The sequence below is a fragment of the Oncorhynchus mykiss genome, chromosome 20 (assembly GCF_057628025.1).
Source record: "Oncorhynchus mykiss isolate SJ-2025 chromosome 20, ASM5762802v1, whole genome shotgun sequence".
Lineage (NCBI taxonomy): Eukaryota > Metazoa > Chordata > Actinopteri > Salmoniformes > Salmonidae > Oncorhynchus > Oncorhynchus mykiss.
Genome location: NC_143041.1, coordinates 33,714,605 through 33,736,136, shown reverse-complemented (window position 1 = coordinate 33,736,136; position 21,532 = coordinate 33,714,605). Strand labels below are relative to the sequence as shown.

Sequence of the window (21,532 nt, the reverse complement as noted above, 5' to 3'; positions counted from 1 at the left end):
AACTGAGGTTCATACAGAGCTTTACCAGGGAGAGAAGAGGAGATTTAAGGTCATCAACACATGGATGAGACATTTCCCCCCACTTCAAAATCATTCTATCTGTTGTCAGGCTTTGAGTGAAGAGTCAGCATGCTCTTTGTCATCCCTGAGTTAAGGAGTCAGCATGCTTCAGTTCGGCTGGTGGCTAGCCAAAGTCGGCTAGGCGAACTGAACGGGTGTGCTCGCATACTCCCTTATTAAAAGACCTTCGCTTGTCCAATTTGAGAAGTCAGAGCCAGTATACACTTCTTCAAAATAGTCAGAATTAATCTAAGATAACTGTCATTCATGTTGTATTTTTTTTGCTGAGGAGATCTTAGTGGCACAATTTTACATCTAACAATAAAAAAATGTGCATGAAAACGAGTCGTCACTCATTGAATGGTGACAAAGATTTTATTGAAGAATCCCTACAGTTGACCAATCACGGATGAAGGGGCGTAGACTTTGGCTGCAGAACTTCGGCTGGCCTTGAAAAAAATATGTTGTGCCCAACGGCCCGAAAAAACCCTTGCCGAAGTCCAAAATGTCACAGAATGTCGTCATAATATATACACAAACTCTTCCAAAATGTTTCAGCTGGGAAGCATGCGGATGCGTTTTCAGTGTACTCAGTTTTAGTGTGGACACTCACGGTTCTGGTGGCTCTTGGTGACACTGTCAGAGTCCAAAGCGTGGTAGAACTCATAGACAGAGCGGCCCAGCAGATCTTCAGGACTGTAGCCCATCAGCTCAGTGACTCTGCAACACACAGAAATACAGACACCTGATAACACTGTTCTGTCTCGCTTTTTCCTCCTCTATTTGTCTCTCTCTCTGTCTCTTGCACACATTCACGCACACACAGTGTTGGAGAAACTACTCTAGTTTACCAAGCTACCAAGTACATCACACTGGAAGGAGTTTAGCTACAGTAAAGCTACCCTTAAGAAAAATATAGTTTAACATGAATGAAGTTACTTTGAAAAGTAGTTAACTACATCACAACGATTTAGTGATAAATTATCATATCTTCTATCTGAAATGTCATAGACAAAAAATTGCAAGAACAGATTACTCTGGAGTCAGATGTTAACAGAATGTGTAATTTAATTCTATTAAACACAAGAAGTATGTTTAAAGTGAGAATTAGGTAAATCTGATGCCAAAAAAGAAAGAAAAGGATTGCCTACATATTTTATTTTTGCAAATAAAGTAGTGTGTAGTTACAGTATTTGAATTTAGTTAATCCAATGGGGAGGACGGACTCGTGGTAAGGATGTTCCATTCCATTCATATTTTAGGAAATGGAGTAAAAGCATTGGAAACTCGGATTCCAAAAGCTCGATTGTGGAGGTTATAGGTCATCGACATGGTGGTTACACCAAACTTCAGTATTTCCCTGTTCTGTAGGAGAACTGTACCTCCTTGTCTAATCTAGTGGTTTTGAGTCACTGCACTCAGGTCACTAATCTACAAGGTCCTGTAGCTCAGTTGGTAGAGCAAGGCGCTTGCAACGTCAGGATAGTGGGTTAGATTCCCACCCATATGTAAAATGTATGCACACATGACTGTAAGTTGCTTTGGATAAAAGCGTGTGCTAAATGGCATATATTACAACGCTTGTGAGGATTATTATTTATTTGTGAACTACTCTGAGTATACAAAACATTAGGAACACCTGCTCTTTCCATCACCAGGTGAATCCAGGTGAAAGCTATGAACCCATATTCATGTCACTTGTTAAATCAGTGTAGAAGAAGGGGAGGAGACAGGTTAAAGAAGGGTTTTTAAGCCTTGAGACATTTAGAGGGTGAATACAAAATACTTGAGTGCCTTTGAATGAGGTATGATAGTAGGTGCCAGGCACACCGGTTTGAACATGTCAAGATCTGTAATGCGGCTGGGTTTTTCACGCTCAACAGTTTCCTGTGTGTATCAAGAATGGTCCAACACTCAAAGGACATCCAGCCAACTTGACACAACTGTGGGAAGCATTGGAGTCAACCTGGGCCAGAATCCCTGTGGAATGCTTTCCACACCTTGTAGAGTCCATGCCCTGATGAATCAAGGCTGTTCTGATGGCAAAAGGAGGTGCAACTCAATATTAGGAAGGTGTTCCTAATGTTTTGTACACTCAGTGTGTTAGACAAAGGCCCTCTCTTAGTGGTCCTGGGCTCTTGTCCTGTTGTTATGTAACCCCTGACAGCTGCACCCGGAGGGTTTGTGATGGAGGGAGGAGGTGGGGGGATCTTTGAAGGCCTCTCTATTCTAAACCCATTTCACTAATCACTTCCTGTGGATGAGTTGCAACCAGAGGGGCGTCAGTCAGCTAGCAATCCAGCCAACCAACCAGTCAGCCAGACAGCCAGTCCGCCAGCCAGCTAGCCAACCACGAGCACAGATAAGTCCTCCCTCACTGCATCATACCCACACATAGGTTGTGTTGTTTATGCGATTGAGTGATTTGTGTTTTTACCTCTGAGGGATGTGGGTTTCGGTGTTAAGTACAATAGAGAGCTCTAAACTCTCCCAATGATGCCTGCATAATCTTCAACAAGATGAAGGGGGTTTGGTTTGTGTTTTTACAGGTCAGCCGGTAGACCTCCACTTATTATAAAATCAGAGAAATGTCTTAAAAAGGTAAAACAATGATGCAGACCCTGGATTAATACGTAGTTTCCATGTTGAAATAGCCACAATAATGATGATTGGAAGCTTATGTGCCAAGTCGCCTCAATCATGAAACTTTTCTCTTAGCCTTGCAGGTGCAAAGGGTCAAAATATTCTGACCCAAGCAAGAAGGAACGTTTTGAATGTTGAAGTTTAAATCAACATTACATAAACATTTCTGAGTTCTTTCTCTTATTTTCAGCCTTTCTCCTGTCCTAGGGGGGCGTCCTAAAGCAACCCGTGGCGTGCCAGGTGGGAGCACTGACCAGGACCACTAATGAGCATAATGACGTGCGCCAGGCATCATGGGCCCTCACCTCATTTGCGTAATTGGAGACGATTTGTGCAACGATTAAATTTAACAAAATGCTCCAAAAGTAAAACGGGCCTCTTGTTCGCAGGAAGGTACCCGCTGTTCTCAAAAGGAACCTTTTGTCTTTGCATGAGCGCTTGATCAGATTACAGAAAAACCCGACCGGTGTGGTTTCAAGCAGCGAGGAGGATGGAATGTTTTTCTCTGCCGGTGAGACCAGTTTTGGCTGAAAGATGGCTGCTGTGTCTGTGATGCAGTTGGCCCAGAGGGAACAGCAGACACTCCTAACAGGGACATCAATCATAACGGAAACATGGCAGTAGGACCTGGACTTGTCACTAGTGTCAGAGTTGTCACGGTGACATGGTGCCATGGTTGGCGTGGTGATAGGCGCACAGCGCTCTCTTTGTGTGAAACGCCCTGAGAACATGCTGTGGGTAACTTCTGCCGCTCATTGAAGATGCCGTGCGAGAGGCGTATTTACATGTCGTTCTTCATGTTTTTTCCTATCTGGTCCTGCCAAATCAAACTTCTTCAGTCAGTATATCATTACCCCCAGCCTGTTTGCATGCTTGTGTGTGTTTGTGTATTTTTTGCATAATTTGTCGTTCAGTGACAGCACCTGATTTGGAGTTTTACCAGAGTTTTACCAGTCACTGCAGCTGCTGCTTCTCTTGCCCAGGACCTACACTTTAAATGCGTGTGTATGTGTGAGTTGTACTCTATGTATGAGAATGAAATGGGTACATCATTTATGTATGAGTATGTATTTTAGTCTGTGACTATGCATATATAGAGAGTGAGTGTATGCCTGTGTGTGAGTATGTGATATGGTGTGTGTGTGTGTTCCCTGTTGCTATAGTACTGTAAGTTAACTTTGTGTCCCTGCTGGGAGTGTGTGTCAGTGTGTGTGTGTGTATCTGACAGTGTGTGAGTGTGTGTGAGCGTGTATGTATCTGACAGTGTGTGAGTGTGAGTGAGCGTGTGTGTATCTGACAGTGTGTGAGTGTGAGTGAGCGTGTGTGTATCTGACAGTGTGTGAGTGTGTGTGAGCGTGTGTGTATCTGACAGTGTGTGAGTGTGAGTGAGCGTGTGTGTATCTGACAGTGTGTGAGTGAGCGTGTGTGTATCTGACAGTGTGTGAGTGTGTGTGAGCGTGTGTGTATCTGACAGTGTGTGAGTGTGTGTGAGCGTGTGTGTATCTGACAGTGTGTGAGTGTGTGTGAGCGTGTGTGTATCTGACAGTGTGTGAGTGTGAGTGAGCGTGTGTGTATCTGACAGTGTGTGAGTGTGTGTGAGCGTGTGTGTATCTGACAGTGTGCGTTACCTGTCGTCGCAGTAGGTGAACTTCATGTCCATGCTGTGGCGGCTCAGGAAGGTCTTGCTGTCCAGGGGCGTGTCGATGTTGGAGGGGTGGGGGATGGGCTCACACATCATCACCAGGCAGGTGAGAGGAGGCTCCTTGAACCCACACAGCCCATGAGGGGCGCAACTGTTGTACACCTTCAGGTGGCCAGTGCAGTGCAGAACCTAGGAAAGCAGAGGAGACACACATACTGTATATCAATAATATTCTATATAAAAACGATTAGATGCAACGTCTGATGACACGCCTCAGGATATCATCTCATTGATTCAGTGCGGTCCTATTCTAAATAAACAACACAAAAAATGATTGACTATAAAAAAATAAACAACATGTGTTGTTCATGAGTAGTGATCGCAGTGATCTTGTATCTTCTGTTAGTTCCATGCACTCACTTTCCAGCTGGCTGATTTCAGGTTGACAGTGCGTCCACGGTTTGTCACTGTGCACTTCATCCTCATGAAGAAGTCTCTCTCAGTGCTCAAGGCTTTCCCCTTCTTCCCAGTGCCTGTGAAGAGACATACAAAGATAATTATTGCGGGTTAGCGTTCAAGAATGTGACATTTTCACCTGAATTTTCCAGTCACATGCTTGTGAGATTAAAGTTTGTGTGAGGTCAAGGTTTCGGTTTCTTTACACTCCTCTCTTTACCACCAATGTGAACACAAGCACTGTCCTGTGTTTCTGGAGTAATACCTTGCATACCTGGATCAGCAACTCAGTCCAAAACGGCTGATCATGAAAGCTGTTAGTGGTGACAGCATCACTACATAGTAGCACATTCACCACAGAGTGGCTGCAGCCGAGCTGTTAAACCACAAGGCCAGAGTTCAGCCCTGGGTGGCGTTCTTCAGACACTGGCTGCTAGCCGTGGTGCAAGGCAGAGACTTGTGGGTACAGCTGATAATGACTGTTAAAGGGGGGCACCATGAGGGGTGGCGCTAGGGAAACGCCTGGCATGGATTGCAGTGTGTGTGGACACAACAGCAGCGCACGCTCGTCCACCAACCTTTCCACCCTCCTCTGGCCCCTCCTCTATCAACAGTCCCAGGAAGGGGCCCTAGGAGTCGGCCTACTAGGTCCCTGGTCTGATCACCATGGTGTGGCCCACCCCGGAGCGAGAGAAATGGATTCAATAACAAAAACAACAGAACAGCAGAACACGGGGAGATTAGAGGGGAACTGGGGAGAGACGCAGGGAAAGAGCCAGTGTGTCCAGAATATTATTTCTACCATCATTACAGTATTTTCTCTTGGCATGGCAAGACATGGCCGAGATAGCTGTTATTTTAGTGTTATTAAGTAATTATATACAAATTTATTGTCCAACAGCAAGTGTTCATATGGTAGTGGAGTAGTGTTTATAGCCTGGAACATGAAGTTATGTTAACTATTCATTGTGTGTGTGCAATTTTACAACTTCTGATTAACACAATAGGCTAAGGCTGCTATAGAGAACACAGTGTGTGTGTGCGTCCGCCCAGAGACAGTATGGCATTCCATCCTGCCTATCTCAGAGAGCCACTGTGATCCGCTCCTCTCTCCTCTCTTCCTCTCCTCTCGTATCAGTCCAAGTCCCTTGTCCCAGCACACATTCACCATGCACACTTTTCTATCGCTCTGTTGGCGAGCTATAGATTCCACTCTACACGGTCGCTGCATGTTTTGGTATGTGCACGTGTTAATTAAACGACAGTTACGACACACTCTTTCACATGAACAGAGAGAACACGTACCATTTTTCAGACTCAGGTTCTCGCGAATCTCATCGTGGTCGCAGGGGTGGGTGAAGTCAAAGATGCTTTGTCCAGTCAACTCTACCTGTAGACACACACATACGGTGTCACGTCAGCAAGGACACAGACAGTGACAATCATTTGTTACATTGCCAAAGAGACTAGTAACACCTACATTCAGCATTCAATCACAGTAAAGAGGTTATGAAGACTCTGGCTCTCTGAGAGCATTGGTTATAAGAGACATCAGCTGTAAGAAATATAGGAGGTAAAACTGATAGTGTAAAAAGTGGTAGAGGGCCTTCTGTCCTACATAGCTAGGTAGTGCCAAACAGGCCTCTGACAGGGCTGACATTTCACACGGCTATGAGAGACATCACCAGCTACAGCCCATCTCTGTGTGTATGCCTTCCTGTCTGTCTGTCTGTCTGTCTGCTTGTCTGTCTGTCTGTCTGTCTGTTTTTCTGCCTTCCTGTCTGTCTTTTTGCCTTCCTGTCTGTCTTTCTGCCTGTCTGTCTGTCTCCAGGGAGAGAGTACTGGATGCATTGTACATAACAAACAACCTGATTATGTATGATGTTTCAATCATGTAATGTTTCTGCTCACCTGTCTGTCTTTTTGCCTTCCTGTCTGTCTTTCTGCCTTCCTGTCTGTCTTTCTGCCTGTCTGTCTGTTTGTCTCCAGGGAGAGAGTACTGGATGCATTGTACATAACAAACAACCTGATTATGGATGATGTTTCAATCATGTAATGTTTCTGCTCACCTGTGTTAAGCCCATGAACTTGTTGATGTTTTCTGAGAGGAAGATCATGTCGCCGTCTGATGTAACCACAGTGACAAACCCCTCCAGTGACTTCAAATACATACTGTCCGTCTGTCTGTCCTCCTCAGTCTCTGCACCGTTGGAGCAGCCTTTGGGAAAACACTCACGTCAGATGTGCAACATTATATAACTGTGTGTGTGTTTGTGTGTGTACGTGTGTGTGTTCGGCACAAGTTCGTCTCATTGTGAATGGCGACAGCTAGTCTTACTGAGGTCCGACACATAACAAAAAAATACATACAGACTAAATACTTTACACCGAACAAAAATATAAAACGCAACATGTAAAGTGTTGGTCCCATGTTTAATGAGCTGAAATAAAAGATCCCAGAAATGTTCCATATGCACTAAAAGCTTATTTCTCTCAAATGTTGTGCACAAATTTGTTTACGTCCTTGTTAGTGAGAATTTCTACTTTGCCAAGATAATCCATCCACCTGACACGTGTGGCATATCATGAAGCTGATTAAACAGCTTGATCATTACACAGGTGCACCTTGCGCTGGGGACAATAAAATGTGCAGTTGTGTCACACAACACAACGCCAAAGATGTCTCAAGTTTTGAGGGAGCGTGCTATTGGCATGCTGACTACAGGAATTGAATGTTAATTTCTCTACCATAAGCCACCGTTTTAGAGAATTTGGCAATACGTCCAATCGGCCTCATAACCGCAGAGCATGTGTATGGCGTCATGTGGGCAAGCGGTTTGCTGATGTCAACGTTGTGAACAGAGTGCCTAATGGTGGGGGTGGGGTTATGGTATGGGCAGGCATAAGCTACAGACAACAAACACAATTGCATTTAAATCGATGGCAATTTAAATGCACAGAAATACCTTGATGAGATTCTGAGTTCCATTGTGATGCCCATTTCTTTTAAGGTATCTGTGACAAACAGATGCTTATCTGTATACCCAGTCATGTGAAATCCATAGATTAGGGCCTAATGAATTTGTTTCAATTGACTGATTTCCTTATATGAACTGTAACAACGTAAAATCTTTGAAATTGTTGCATGTTGCGTTTATATTTTTGTTCAGTATATATACATTTCTAAACATTGACATGTAGTATGTGTGTGTATGTGTGTGTGTGTGCATTCATCAGTTACACATACTCAGTACATACACACAACAAGTAGGTCACACAGGGGAGAGGCACTGTGCCATGTGGTGTTGCTTTATTTGTTTTTTGAAACCAGGTTTGCTGTTCACTTGCGCTATATGAGATGGAAGGGAATTCCATGCAATCAAGGCTCTGCATAATACTGTATGTTTTCTTCAATTTGTTCTGGACCTGTTTGTGTGTGTGTGTGTGTGTGTGTGTCAAGCTTGTTTTCCTTCTTGAAGCCCTGGCCCATGTCCAAAACAAACCAGAACAACTTCATCCTGCATCTCTGAACACTCCCAAATCCCCTGACCTTCCCTTGGTCGCTTCCCTCACACACACACACACACACACACACACACACACACACACACACACACACACACACACACACACACACACACACACACTTGAGAAAGGCTGTTGCTTTAACAGTGTCCATCTTAAGGCACACACTAATGAGTTAGCCTCAACCTTGAGACAAACATTCCCAGCACACTGAAAGTCACTGTGTAACATACAATACATACTGCACAGTATTTGTATGTTTTTTTTATTTTAAAGTTGACTGAGAACACATTCTCATTTACAGCAACGACCTGGGGAATAGTTACAAGGGAGAGGAGGGGGGTTGAATAAGCCAATTGGAAGCTCAGTATCCAAGATGTTGTAGCTAAATCTAATGAAACCTACACAACCCCAAAAAAATCTCTGCAGTCTGCACCACGTTACTTGAAGCCAAGTGAGAAAATGTAGATAAAGTTTATCTGGCATGGGCTCAAAAGGGAGGCAGCAGAGCGACTACAGAGTCCCAGTGAACAAAACGTGGCTCCATGCTGGGGGTCGGAAGCCTGTGATTCCTCCAGTGTGCTTCCCTTAGATAAGAGCTGTTCTCAAGGCCTACGGGGGGCCGAGAAGGCCTGGGCCTGGATTTGGGATTTTGGCCCAGCCCAGAGAATGTAGCCCCAGGGGAGCAACGACTTTCTCATGGGTCTTCGGCTGATGGGAGACTCAACTCTACAGGACCACCTTTTAGCCTGAACACTTGATTTTTGCATCTGTAGTTTCCTTCTCTACAATTTTGAGTAGAATGTTTGGGATTGTAATAACTCCCATTTGAGCTGAGTCATGGTTAAATGAGGTAATAGGTACAGTATGTTAACATCAAACTACTACAGGACTACAAAAGCTTCAACAAAAGCATAGATTATAAAACAGGTCACAGGATGCCATGGCTTGCATCATTTCCTGTAGTGTCTGTACTGTATCCTACTGATCTGAACTCAGAGGACTTTACTGTTGAACGTTACATTTTACCCCATCTCAGCAACACTACAGCTCAGTGCAAATGCAACAAATTCAACATAGTTTGAAACACGGCCTGATGCTGTTCTCAGATGGAAATCAACATAGTTTAAAACACGGCCTGATGCTGTTCTCAGATAAACATAGTTTAAAACGCGGCCTGATGCTGTTCTCAGATAAACATAGTTTAAAACACGGCCTGATGCTGTTCTCAGATAAACATAGTTTAAAACGCGGCCTGATGCTGTTCTCAGATAAACATAGTTTAAAACACGGCCTGATGCTGTTCTCAGATAAACATAGCTTAAAACACGGCCTGATGCTGTTCTCAGATGGAAATCAACATAATTTAAAACACGGCCTGATGCTGTTCTCAGATGGAAATCAACATAGTTTAAAACACGGCCTGATGCTGTTCTCAGATGGAAATCAACATAGTTTAAAACACGGCCTGATGCTGTTCTCAGATAAACATAGTTTAAAACACGGCCTGATGCTGTTCTCAGATGGAAATCAACATAGTTTAAAACACGGCCTGATGCTGTTCTCAGATAAACATAGTTTAAAACACGGCCTGATGCTGTTCTCAGATGGAAATCAACATAGTTTAAAACACGGCCTGATGCTGTTCTCAGATGGAAATCAACATAGTTTAAAACACGGCCTGATGCTGTTCTCAGATAAACATAGTTTAAAACACGGCCTGATGCTGTTCTCAGATGGAAATCAACATAGTTTAAAACACGGCCTGATGCTGTTCTCAGATAAACATAGTTTAAAACACGGCCTGATGCTGTTCTCAGATGGAAATCAACATAGTTTAAAACACGGCCTGATGCTGTTCTCAGATAAACATAGTTTAAAACTAGGCCTGATGCTGTTCTCAGATAAACATATTTTAAAACACGGCCTGATGCTGTTCTCAGATAAACATAGTTTAAAACACGGCCTGATGCTGTTATCAGATAAACATAGTTTAAAACACGGCCTGATGCTGTTCTCAGATGGAAATCAACATAGTTTAAAACTAGGCCTGATGCTGTTATCAGATAAACATAGTTTAAAACTAGGCCTGATGCTGTTCTCAGATGGAAATCAACATAGTTTAAAACACGGCCTGATGCTGTTCTCAGATGGAAATCAACATAGTTTAAAACATGGCTTGATGCTGTTCTCAGATGGAAATCAACATAGTTTAAAACGCGGCCTGATGCTGTTCTCAGATGGAAATCAACATAGTTTAAAACACGGCCTGATGCTGTTCTCAGATAAACATAGTTTAAAACTAGGCCTGATGCTGTTCTCAGATGGAAATCAACATAGTTTAAAACACGGCCTGATGCTGTTCTCAGATAAACATAGTTTAAAACTCGGCCTGATGCTGTTCTCAGATAAACATAGTTTAAAACACGGCCTGATGCTGTTCTCAGATGGAAATCAACATAGTTTAAAACACAGCCTGATGCTGTTCTCAGATGGAAATCAACATAGTTTAAAACACAGCCTGATGCTGTTCTCAGATAAACATAGTTTAAAACACGGCCTGATGCTGTTCTCAGATGGAAATCAACATAGTTTAAAACACGGCCTGATGCTGTTCTCAGATAAACATAGCTTAAAACACGGCCTGATGCTGTTCTCAGATGGAAATCAACATAATTTAAAACACGGCCTGATGCTGTTCTCAGATGGAAATCAACATAGTTTAAAACACGGCCTGATGCTGTTCTCAGATGGAAATCAACATAGTTTAAAACACGGCCTGATGCTGTTCTCAGATAAACATAGTTTAAAACACGGCCTGATGCTGTTCTCAGATGGAAATCAACATAGTTTAAAACACGGCCTGATGCTGTTCTCAGATAAACATAGTTTAAAACACGGCCTGATGCTGTTCTCAGATGGAAATCAACATAGTTTAAAACACGGCCTGATGCTGTTCTCAGATGGAAATCAACATAGTTTAAAACACGGCCTGATGCTGTTCTCAGATAAACATAGTTTAAAACACGGCCTGATGCTGTTCTCAGATGGAAATCAACATAGTTTAAAACACGGCCTGATGCTGTTCTCAGATAAACATAGTTTAAAACACGGCCTGATGCTGTTCTCAGATGGAAATCAACATAGTTTAAAACACGGCCTGATGCTGTTCTCAGATAAACATAGTTTAAAACTAGGCCTGATGCTGTTCTCAGATAAACATATTTTAAAACACGGCCTGATGCTGTTCTCAGATAAACATAGTTTAAAACACGGCCTGATGCTGTTCTCAGATAAACATAGTTTAAAACGCGGCCTGATGCTGTTCTCAGATAAACATAGTTTAAAACACGGCCTGATGCTGTTCTCAGATGGAAATCAACATAGTTTAAAACACGGCCTGATGCTGTTCTCAGATAAACATAGTTTAAAACACGGCCTGATGCTGTTCTCAGATGGAAATCAACATAGTTTAAAACACGGCCTGATGCTGTTCTCAGATAAACATAGTTTAAAACTAGGCCTGATGCTGTTCTCAGATAAACATATTTTAAAACACGGCCTGATGCTGTTCTCAGATAAACATAGTTTAAAACACGGCCTGATGCTGTTCTCAGATGGAAATCAACATAGTTTAAAACTAGGCCTGATGCTGTTATCAGATAAACATAGTTTAAAACTAGGCCTGATGCTGTTCTCAGATGGAAATCAACATAGTTTAAAACACGGCCTGATGCTGTTCTCAGATGGAAATCAACATAGTTTAAAACATGGCTTGATGCTGTTCTCAGATGGAAATCAACATAGTTTAAAACGCGGCCTGATGCTGTTCTCAGATGGAAATCAACATAGTTTAAAACACGGCCTGATGCTGTTCTCAGATAAACATAGTTTAAAACTAGGCCTGATGCTGTTCTCAGATGGAAATCAACATAGTTTAAAACACGGCCTGATGCTGTTCTCAGATAAACATAGTTTAAAACACGGCCTGATGCTGTTCTCAGATAAACATAGTTTAAAACACGGCCTGATGCTGTTCTCAGATGGAAATCAACATAGTTTAAAACACGGCCTGATGCTGTTCTCAGATGGAAATCAACATAGTTTAAAACACGGCCTGATGCTGTTCTCAGATAAACATAGTTTAAAACACGGCCTGATGCTGTTCTCAGATGGAAATCAACATAGTTTAAAACACGGCCTGATGCTGTTCTCAGATAAACATAGCTTAAAACACGGCCTGATGCTGTTCTCAGATGGAAATCAACATAATTTAAAACACGGCCTGATGCTGTTCTCAGATGGAAATCAACATAGTTTAAAACACGGCCTGATGCTGTTCTCAGATGGAAATCAACATAGTTTAAAACACGGCCTGATGCTGTTCTCAGATAAACATAGTTTAAAACACGGCCTGATGCTGTTCACAGATGGAAATCAACATAGTTTAAAACACGGCCTGATGCTGTTCTCAGATAAACATAGTTTAAAACACGGCCTGATGCTGTTCTCAGATGGAAATCAACATAGTTTAAAACACGGCCTGATGCTGTTCTCAGATGGAAATCAACATAGTTTAAAACACGGCCTGATGCTGTTCTCAGATAAACATAGTTTAAAACACGGCCTGATGCTGTTCTCAGATGGAAATCAACATAGTTTAAAACACGGCCTGATGCTGTTCTCAGATAAACATAGTTTAAAACACGGCCTGATGCTGTTCTCAGATGGAAATCAACATAGTTTAAAACACGGCCTGATGCTGTTCTCAGATAAACATAGTTTAAAACTAGGCCTGATGCTGTTCTCAGATAAACATATTTTAAAACACGGCCTGATGCTGTTCTCAGATAAACATAGTTTAAAACACGGCCTGATGCTGTTATCAGATAAACATAGTTTAAAACTAGGCCTGATGCTGTTCTCAGATGGAAATCAACATAGTTTAAAACACGGCCTGATGCTGTTCTCAGATGGAAATCAACATAGTTTAAAACATGGCTTGATGCTGTTCTCAGATGGAAATCAACATAGTTTAAAACGCGGCCTGATGCTGTTCTCAGATGGAAATCAACATAGTTTAAAACACGGCCTGATGCTGTTCTCAGATAAACATAGTTTAAAACTAGGCCTGATGCTGTTCTCAGATGGAAATCAACATAGTTTAAAACACGGCCTGATGCTGTTCTCAGATAAACATAGTTTAAAACTCGGCCTGATGCTGTTCTCAGATAAACATAGTTTAAAACACGGCCTGATGCTGTTCTCAGATGGAAATCAACATAGTTTAAAACACGGCCTGATGCTGTTCTCAGATGGAAATCAACATAGTTTAAAACACGGCCTGATGCTGTTCTCAGATGGAAATCAACATAGTTTAAAACACGGCCTGATGCTGTTCTCAGATAAACATAGTTTAAAACACGGCCTGATGCTGTTCTCAGATAAACATAGTTTAAAACACGGCCTGATGCTGTTCTCAGATGGAAATCAACATAGTTTAAAACACGGCCTGATGCTGTTCTCAGATGGAAATCAACATAGTTTAAAACACGGCCTGATGCTGTTCTCAGATAAACATAGTTTAAAACACGGCCTGATGCTGTTCTCAGATAAACATAGTTTAAAACACGGCCTGATGCTGTTCTCAGATGGAAATCAACATAGTTTAAAACACGGCCTGATCCTGTTCTCAGATGGAAATCAACATAGTTTAAAACTAGGCCTGATGCTGTTCTCAGATGGAAATCAACATAGTTTAAAACATGGCCTGATGCTGTTCTCAGATGGAAATCAACATAGTTTAAAACGCGGCCTGATGCTGTTCTCAGATGGAAATCAACATAGTTTAAAACACGGCATGATGCTGTTCTCAGATAAACATAGTTTAAAACACGGCCTGATGCTGTTCTCAGATGGAAATCAACATAGTTTAAAACACGGCCTGATGCTGTTCTCAGATAAACATAGTTTAAAACACGGCCTGATGCTGTTCTCAGATGGAAATCAACATAGTTTAAAACACGGCCTGATGCTGTTCTCAGATAAACATAGTTTAAAACTAGGCCTGATGCTGTTCTCAGATAAACATATTTTAAAACACGGCCTGATGCTGTTCTCAGATAAACATAGTTTAAAACACGGCCTGATGCTGTTCTCAGATAAACATAGTTTAAAACGCGGCCTGATGCTGTTCTCAGATAAACATAGTTTAAAACACGGCCTGATGCTGTTCTCAGATGGAAATCAACATAGTTTAAAACACGGCCTGATGCTGTTCTCAGATAAACATAGTTTAAAACACGGCCTGATGCTGTTCTCAGATGGAAATCAACATAGTTTAAAACACGGCCTGATGCTGTTCTCAGATAAACATAGTTTAAAACTAGGCCTGATGCTGTTCTCAGATAAACATATTTTAAAACACGGCCTGATGCTGTTCTCAGATAAACATAGTTTAAAACACGGCCTGATGCTGTTCTCAGATGGAAATCAACATAGTTTAAAACTAGGCCTGATGCTGTTATCAGATAAACATAGTTTAAAACTAGGCCTGATGCTGTTCTCAGATGGAAATCAACATAGTTTAAAACACGGCCTGATGCTGTTCTCAGATGGAAATCAACATAGTTTAAAACATGGCTTGATGCTGTTCTCAGATGGAAATCAACATAGTTTAAAACGCGGCCTGATGCTGTTCTCAGATGGAAATCAACATAGTTTAAAACACGGCCTGATGCTGTTCTCAGATAAACATAGTTTAAAACTAGGCCTGATGCTGTTCTCAGATGGAAATCAACATAGTTTAAAACACGGCCTGATGCTGTTCTCAGATAAACATAGTTTAAAACACGGCCTGATGCTGTTCTCAGATAAACATAGTTTAAAACACGGCCTGATGCTGTTCTCAGATGGAAATCAACATAGTTTAAAACACGGCCTGATGCTGTTCTCAGATGGAAATCAACATAGTTTAAAACACGGCCTGATGCTGTTCTCAGATAAACATAGTTTAAAACACGGCCTGATGCTGTTCTCAGATGGAAATCAACATAGTTTAAAACACGGCCTGATGCTGTTCTCAGATAAACATAGCTTAAAACACGGCCTGATGCTGTTCTCAGATGGAAATCAACATAATTTAAAACACGGCCTGATGCTGTTCTCAGATGGAAATCAACATAGTTTAAAACACGGCCTGATGCTGTTCTCAGATGGAAATCAACATAGTTTAAAACACGGCCTGATGCTGTTCTCAGATAAACATAGTTTAAAACACGGCCTGATGCTGTTCTCAGATGGAAATCAACATAGTTTAAAACACGGCCTGATGCTGTTCTCAGATAAACATAGTTTAAAACACGGCCTGATGCTGTTCTCAGATGGAAATCAACATAGTTTAAAACACGGCCTGATGCTGTTCTCAGATGGAAATCAACATAGTTTAAAACACGGCCTGATGCTGTTCTCAGATAAACATAGTTTAAAACACGGCCTGATGCTGTTCTCAGATGGAAATCAACATAGTTTAAAACACGGCCTGATGCTGTTCTCAGATAAACATAGTTTAAAACACGGCCTGATGCTGTTCTCAGATGGAAATCAACATAGTTTAAAACACGGCCTGATGCTGTTCTCAGATAAACATAGTTTAAAACTAGGCCTGATGCTGTTCTCAGATAAACATATTTTAAAACACGGCCTGATGCTGTTCTCAGATAAACATAGTTTAAAACACGGCCTGATGCTGTTATCAGATAAACATAGTTTAAAACTAGGCCTGATGCTGTTCTCAGATGGAAATCAACATAGTTTAAAACACGGCCTGATGCTGTTCTCAGATGGAAATCAACATAGTTTAAAACATGGCTTGATGCTGTTCTCAGATGGAAATCAACATAGTTTAAAACGCGGCCTGATGCTGTTCTCAGATGGAAATCAACATAGTTTAAAACACGGCCTGATGCTGTTCTCAGATAAACATAGTTTAAAACTAGGCCTGATGCTGTTCTCAGATGGAAATCAACATAGTTTAAAACACGGCCTGATGCTGTTCTCAGATAAACATAGTTTAAAACTCGGCCTGATGCTGTTCTCAGATAAACATAGTTTAAAACACGGCCTGATGCTGTTCTCAGATGGAAATCAACATAGTTTAAAACACGGCCTGATGCTGTTCTCAGATGGAAATCAACATAGTTTAAAACACGGCCTGATGCTGTTCTCAGATGGAAATCAACATAGTTTAAAACACGGCCTGATGCTGTTCTCAGATAAACATAGTTTAAAACACGGCCTGATGCTGTTCTCAGATAAACATAGTTTAAAACACGGCCTGATGCTGTTCTCAGATGGAAATCAACATAGTTTAAAACACGGCCTGATGCTGTTCTCAGATGGAAATCAACATAGTTTAAAACACGGCCTGATGCTGTTCTCAGATAAACATAGTTTAAAACACGGCCTGATGCTGTTCTCAGATAAACATAGTTTAAAACACGGCCTGATGCTGTTCTCAGATGGAAATCAACATAGTTTAAAACACGGCCTGATCCTGTTCTCAGATGGAAATCAACATAGTTTAAAACTAGGCCTGATGCTGTTCTCAGATGGAAATCAACATAGTTTAAAACATGGCCTGATGCTGTTCTCAGATGGAAATCAACATAGTTTAAAACGCGGCCTGATGCTGTTCTCAGATGGAAATCAACATAGTTTAAAACACGGCATGATGCTGTTCTCAGATAAACATAGTTTAAAACACGGCCTGATGCTGTTCTCAGATGGAAATCAACATAGTTTAAAACTAGGCCTGATGCTGTTCTCAGATAAACATAGTTTAAAACTAGGCCTGATGCTGTTCTCAGATGGAAATCAACATAGTTTAAAACACGGCCAGATGCTGTTCTCAGATAAACATAGTTTAAAACACGGCCTGATGCTGTTCTCAGATAAACGTAGTTTAAAACACGGCCTGATGCTGTTCTCAGATGGAAATCAACATAGTTTAAAACACGGCCTGATGCTGTTCTCAGATAAACATAGTTTAAAACACGGCCTGATGCTGTTCTCAGATGGAAATCAACATAGTTTAAAACTAGGCCTGATGCTGTTCTCAGATGGAAATCAACATAGTTTAAAACACGGCCTGATGCTGTTCTCAGATGGAAATCAACATAGTTTAAAACACGGCCTGATGCTGTTCTCAGATAAACATAGTTTAAAACACGGCCTGATGCTGTTCTCAGATGGAAATCAACATAGTTTAAAACACGGCCTGATGCTGTTCTCAGATAAACATAGTTTAAAACACGGCCTGATGCTGTTCTCAGATGGAAATCAACATAGTTTAAAACACGGCCTGATGCTGTTCTCAGATGGAAATCAACATAGTTTAAAACACGGCCTGATGCTGTTCTCAGATAAACATAGTTTAAAACACGGCCTGATGCTGTTCTCAGATGGAAATCAACATAGTTTAAAACACGGCCTGATGCTGTTCTCAGATGGAAATCAACATAGTTTAAAACACGGCCTGATGCTGTTCTCAGATAAACATAGTTTAAAACACGGCCTGATGCTGTTCTCAGATGGAAATCAACATAGTTTAAAACACGGCCTGATGCTGTTCTCAGATAAACATAGTTTAAAACTAGGCCTGATGCTGTTCTCAGATGGAAATCAACATAGTTTAAAACACGGCCTGATGCTGTTCTCAGATAAACATAGTTTAAAACACGGCCTGATGCTGTTCTCAGATAAACATAGTTTAAAACACGGCCTGATGCTGTTCTCAGATAAACATAGTTTAAAACTAGGCCTGATGCTGTTCTCAGATAAACATATTTTAAAACACGGCCTGATGCTGTTCTCAGATAAACATAGTTTAAAACACGGCCTGATGCTGTTCTCAGATAAACATAGTTTAAAACTAGGCCTGATGCTGTTCTCAGATAAACATATTTTAAAACACGGCCTGATGCTGTTCTCAGATAAACATAGTTTAAAACACGGCCTGATGCTGTTATCAGATAAACATAGTTTAAAACTAGGCCTGATGCTGTTCTCAGATGGAAATCAACATAGTTTAAAACACGGCCTGATGCTGTTCTCAGATGGAAATCAACATAGTTTAAAACATGGCCTGATGCTGTTCTCAGATGGAAATCAACATAGTTTAAAACGCGGCCTGATGCTGTTCTCAGATGGAAATCAACATAGTTTAAAACACGGCCTGATGCTGTTCTCAGATAAACATAGTTTAAAACTAGGCCTGATGCTGTTCTCAGATGGAAATCAACATAGTTTAAAACACGGCCTGATGCTGTTCTCAGATAAACATAGTTTAAAACTCGGCCAGATGCTGTTCTCAGATAAACATAGTTTAAAACACGGCCTGATGCTGTTCTCAGATGGAAATCAACATAGTTTAAAACACGGCCTGATGCTGTTCTCAGATGGAAATCAACATAGTTTAAAACGCGGCCTGATGCTGTTCTCAGATAAACATAGTTTAAAACACGGCCTGATGCTGTTCTCAGATAAACATAGTTTAAAACTAGGCCTGATGCTGTTCTCAGATGGAAATCAACATAGTTTAAAACACGGCCTGATGCTGTTCTCAGATGGAAATCAACATAGTTTAAAACACGGCCTGATGCTGTTCTCAGACAAACATAGTTTAAAACACGGCCTGATGCTGTTCTCAGATAAACATAGTTTAAAACACGGCCTGATGCTGTTCTCAGATGAAAATCAACATAGTTTAAAACACGGCCTGATGCTGTTCTCAGATAAACATAGTTTAAAACACGGCCTGATGCTGTTCTCAGATGGAAATCAACATAGTTTAAAACTAGGCCTGATGCTGTTCTCAGATGGAAATCAACATAGTTTAAAACACGGCCTGATGCTGTTCTCAGACGGAAATCAACATAGTTTAAAACACGGCCTGATGCTGTTCTCAGATAAACATAGTTTAAAACACGGCCTGATGCTGTTCTCAGATGGAAATCAACATAGTTTAAAACACGGCCTGATGCTGTTCTCAGATGGAAATCAACATAGTTTAAAACACGGCCTGATGCTGTTCTCAGATGGAAATCAACATAGTTTAAAACACGGCCTGATGCTGTTCTCAGATAAACATAGTTTAAAACACGGCCTGATGCTGTTCTCAGATGGAAATCTACATAGTTTAAAACACGGCCTGATGCTGTTCTCAGATAAACATAGTTTAAAACACGGCCTGATGCTGTTCTCAGATCGAAATCAACATAGTTTAAAACACGGCCTGATGCTGTTCTCAGATGGAAATCAACATAGTTTAAAACGCGGCCTGATGCTGTTCTCAGATAAACATAGTTTAAAACGCGGCCTGATGCTGTTCTCAGATAAACATAGTTTAAAACTCGGCCTGATGCTGTTCTCAGATGGAAATCAACATAGTTTAAAACGCGGCCTGATGCTGTTCTCAGATAAACATAGTTTAAAACGCGGCCTGATGCTGTTCTCAGATAAACATAGTTTAAAACACGGCCTGATGCTGTTCTCAGATGGAAATCAACATAGTTTAAAACACGGCCTGATGCTGTTCTCAGATGGAAATCAACATAGTTTAAAACGCGGCCTGATGCTGTTCTCAGATAAACATAGTTTAAAACGCGGCCTGATGCTGTTCTCAGATAAACATAGTTTAAAACACGGCCTGATGCTGTTCTCAGATGGAAATCAACATAGTTTAAAACGCGGCCTGATGCTGTTCTCAGATAAACATAGTTTAAAACGCGGCCTGATGCTGTTCTCAGATAAACATAGTTTAAAACACGGCCTGATGCTGTTCTCAGATAAACATAGTTTAAAACACGGCCTGATGCTGTTCTCAGATAAACATAGTCTAAAACACGGCCTGATGCTGTTCTCAGATAAACATAGTTTAAAACACGGCCTGATGCTGTTCTCAGATAAACATAGTTTAAAACACGGCCTGATGCTGTTCTCAGATAAACATAGTTTAAAACACGGCCTGATGCTGTTCTCAGATAAACAGTTTAAAACACGGCCTGATGCTGTTCTCAGATGGAAATCAACATAGTTTAAAACACGGCCTGATGCTGTTCTCAGATAAACATAGTTTAAAACTCGGCCTGATGCTGTTCTCAGATAAACATAGTTTAAAACACGGCCTGATGCTGTTCTCAGATAAACATAGTTTAAAACACGGCCTGATGCTGTTCTCAGATGGAAATCAACATAGTTTAAAACACGGCCTGATGCTGTTCTCAGATGGAAATCAACATAGTTTAAAACACGGCCTGATGCTGTTCTCAGATAAACATAGTTTAAAACACGGCCTGATGCTGTTCTCAGATAAACATAGTTTAAAACACGGCCTGATGCTGTTCTCAGATAAACATAGTTTAAAACACGGCCTGATGCTGTTCTCAGATGGAAATCAACATAGTTTAAAACACGGCCTGATGCTGTTCTCAGATAAACATAGTTTAAAACACGGCCTGATGCTGTTCTCAGATAAACATAGTTTAAAACACGGCCTGATGCTGTTCTCAGATAAACATAGTTTAAAACACGGCCTGATGCTGTTCTCAGATAAACATAGTTTAAAACGTGGCCTGATGCTGTTCTCAGATGGAAATCAACATAGTTTAAAACGCGGCCTGATGCTGTTCTCAGATAAACATAGTTTAAAACGCGGCCTGATGCTGTTCTCAGATAAACATAGTTTAAAACACGGCCTGATGCTGTTCTCAGATAAACATAGTTTAAAACACGGCCTGATGCTGTTCTCAGATAAAAATAGTTTAAAACACGGCCTGATGCTGTTCTCAGATAAACATAGTTTAAAACACGGCCTGATGCTGTTCTCAGATGGAAATCAACATAGTTTAAAACACGGCCTGATGCTGTTCTCAGATGGAAATCAACATAGTTTAAAACGCGGCCTGATGCTGTTCTCAGATAAACATAGTTTAAAACACGGCCTGATGCTGTTCTCAGATGGAAATCAACATAGTTTAAAACACGGCCTGATGCTGTTCTCAGATAAACATAGTTTAAAACACGGCCTGATGCTGTTCTCAGATAAACATAGTTTAAAACACGGCCTGATGCTGTTCTCAGATAAACATAGTTTAAAACACGGCCTGATGCTGTTCTCAGATGGAAATCAACATAGTTTAAAACACG

At 41.3% G+C, this 21,532-nt stretch overlaps 1 protein-coding gene and 1 long non-coding RNA gene across 3 annotated transcripts in view; both read right to left on the bottom strand.

The window, feature by feature from the left end:
• Window positions 1-21,532, bottom strand: part of LOC149974574 (uncharacterized) — a 423,285-nt gene that overhangs the window by 93,907 nt on the left and 307,846 nt on the right. The window lies entirely within an intron of this gene.
• epas1b (endothelial PAS domain protein 1b) overlaps window positions 1-21,532 on the bottom strand; it is a 98,551-nt gene that overhangs the window by 11,352 nt on the left and 65,667 nt on the right. For both annotated transcript variants that reach the window (XM_036956131.2, XM_036956132.2), the window contains exons 3-7: window positions 6,871-7,019; window positions 6,107-6,191; window positions 4,766-4,878; window positions 4,332-4,534; window positions 674-780 (exon numbers count right to left, since the gene is read on the bottom strand). In XM_036956131.2, coding sequence (XP_036812026.2) covers window positions 674-780; window positions 4,332-4,534; window positions 4,766-4,878; window positions 6,107-6,191; window positions 6,871-7,019 — 657 coding nt within the window. The remainder of the gene's footprint in view (window positions 1-673; window positions 781-4,331; window positions 4,535-4,765; window positions 4,879-6,106; window positions 6,192-6,870; window positions 7,020-21,532) is intronic.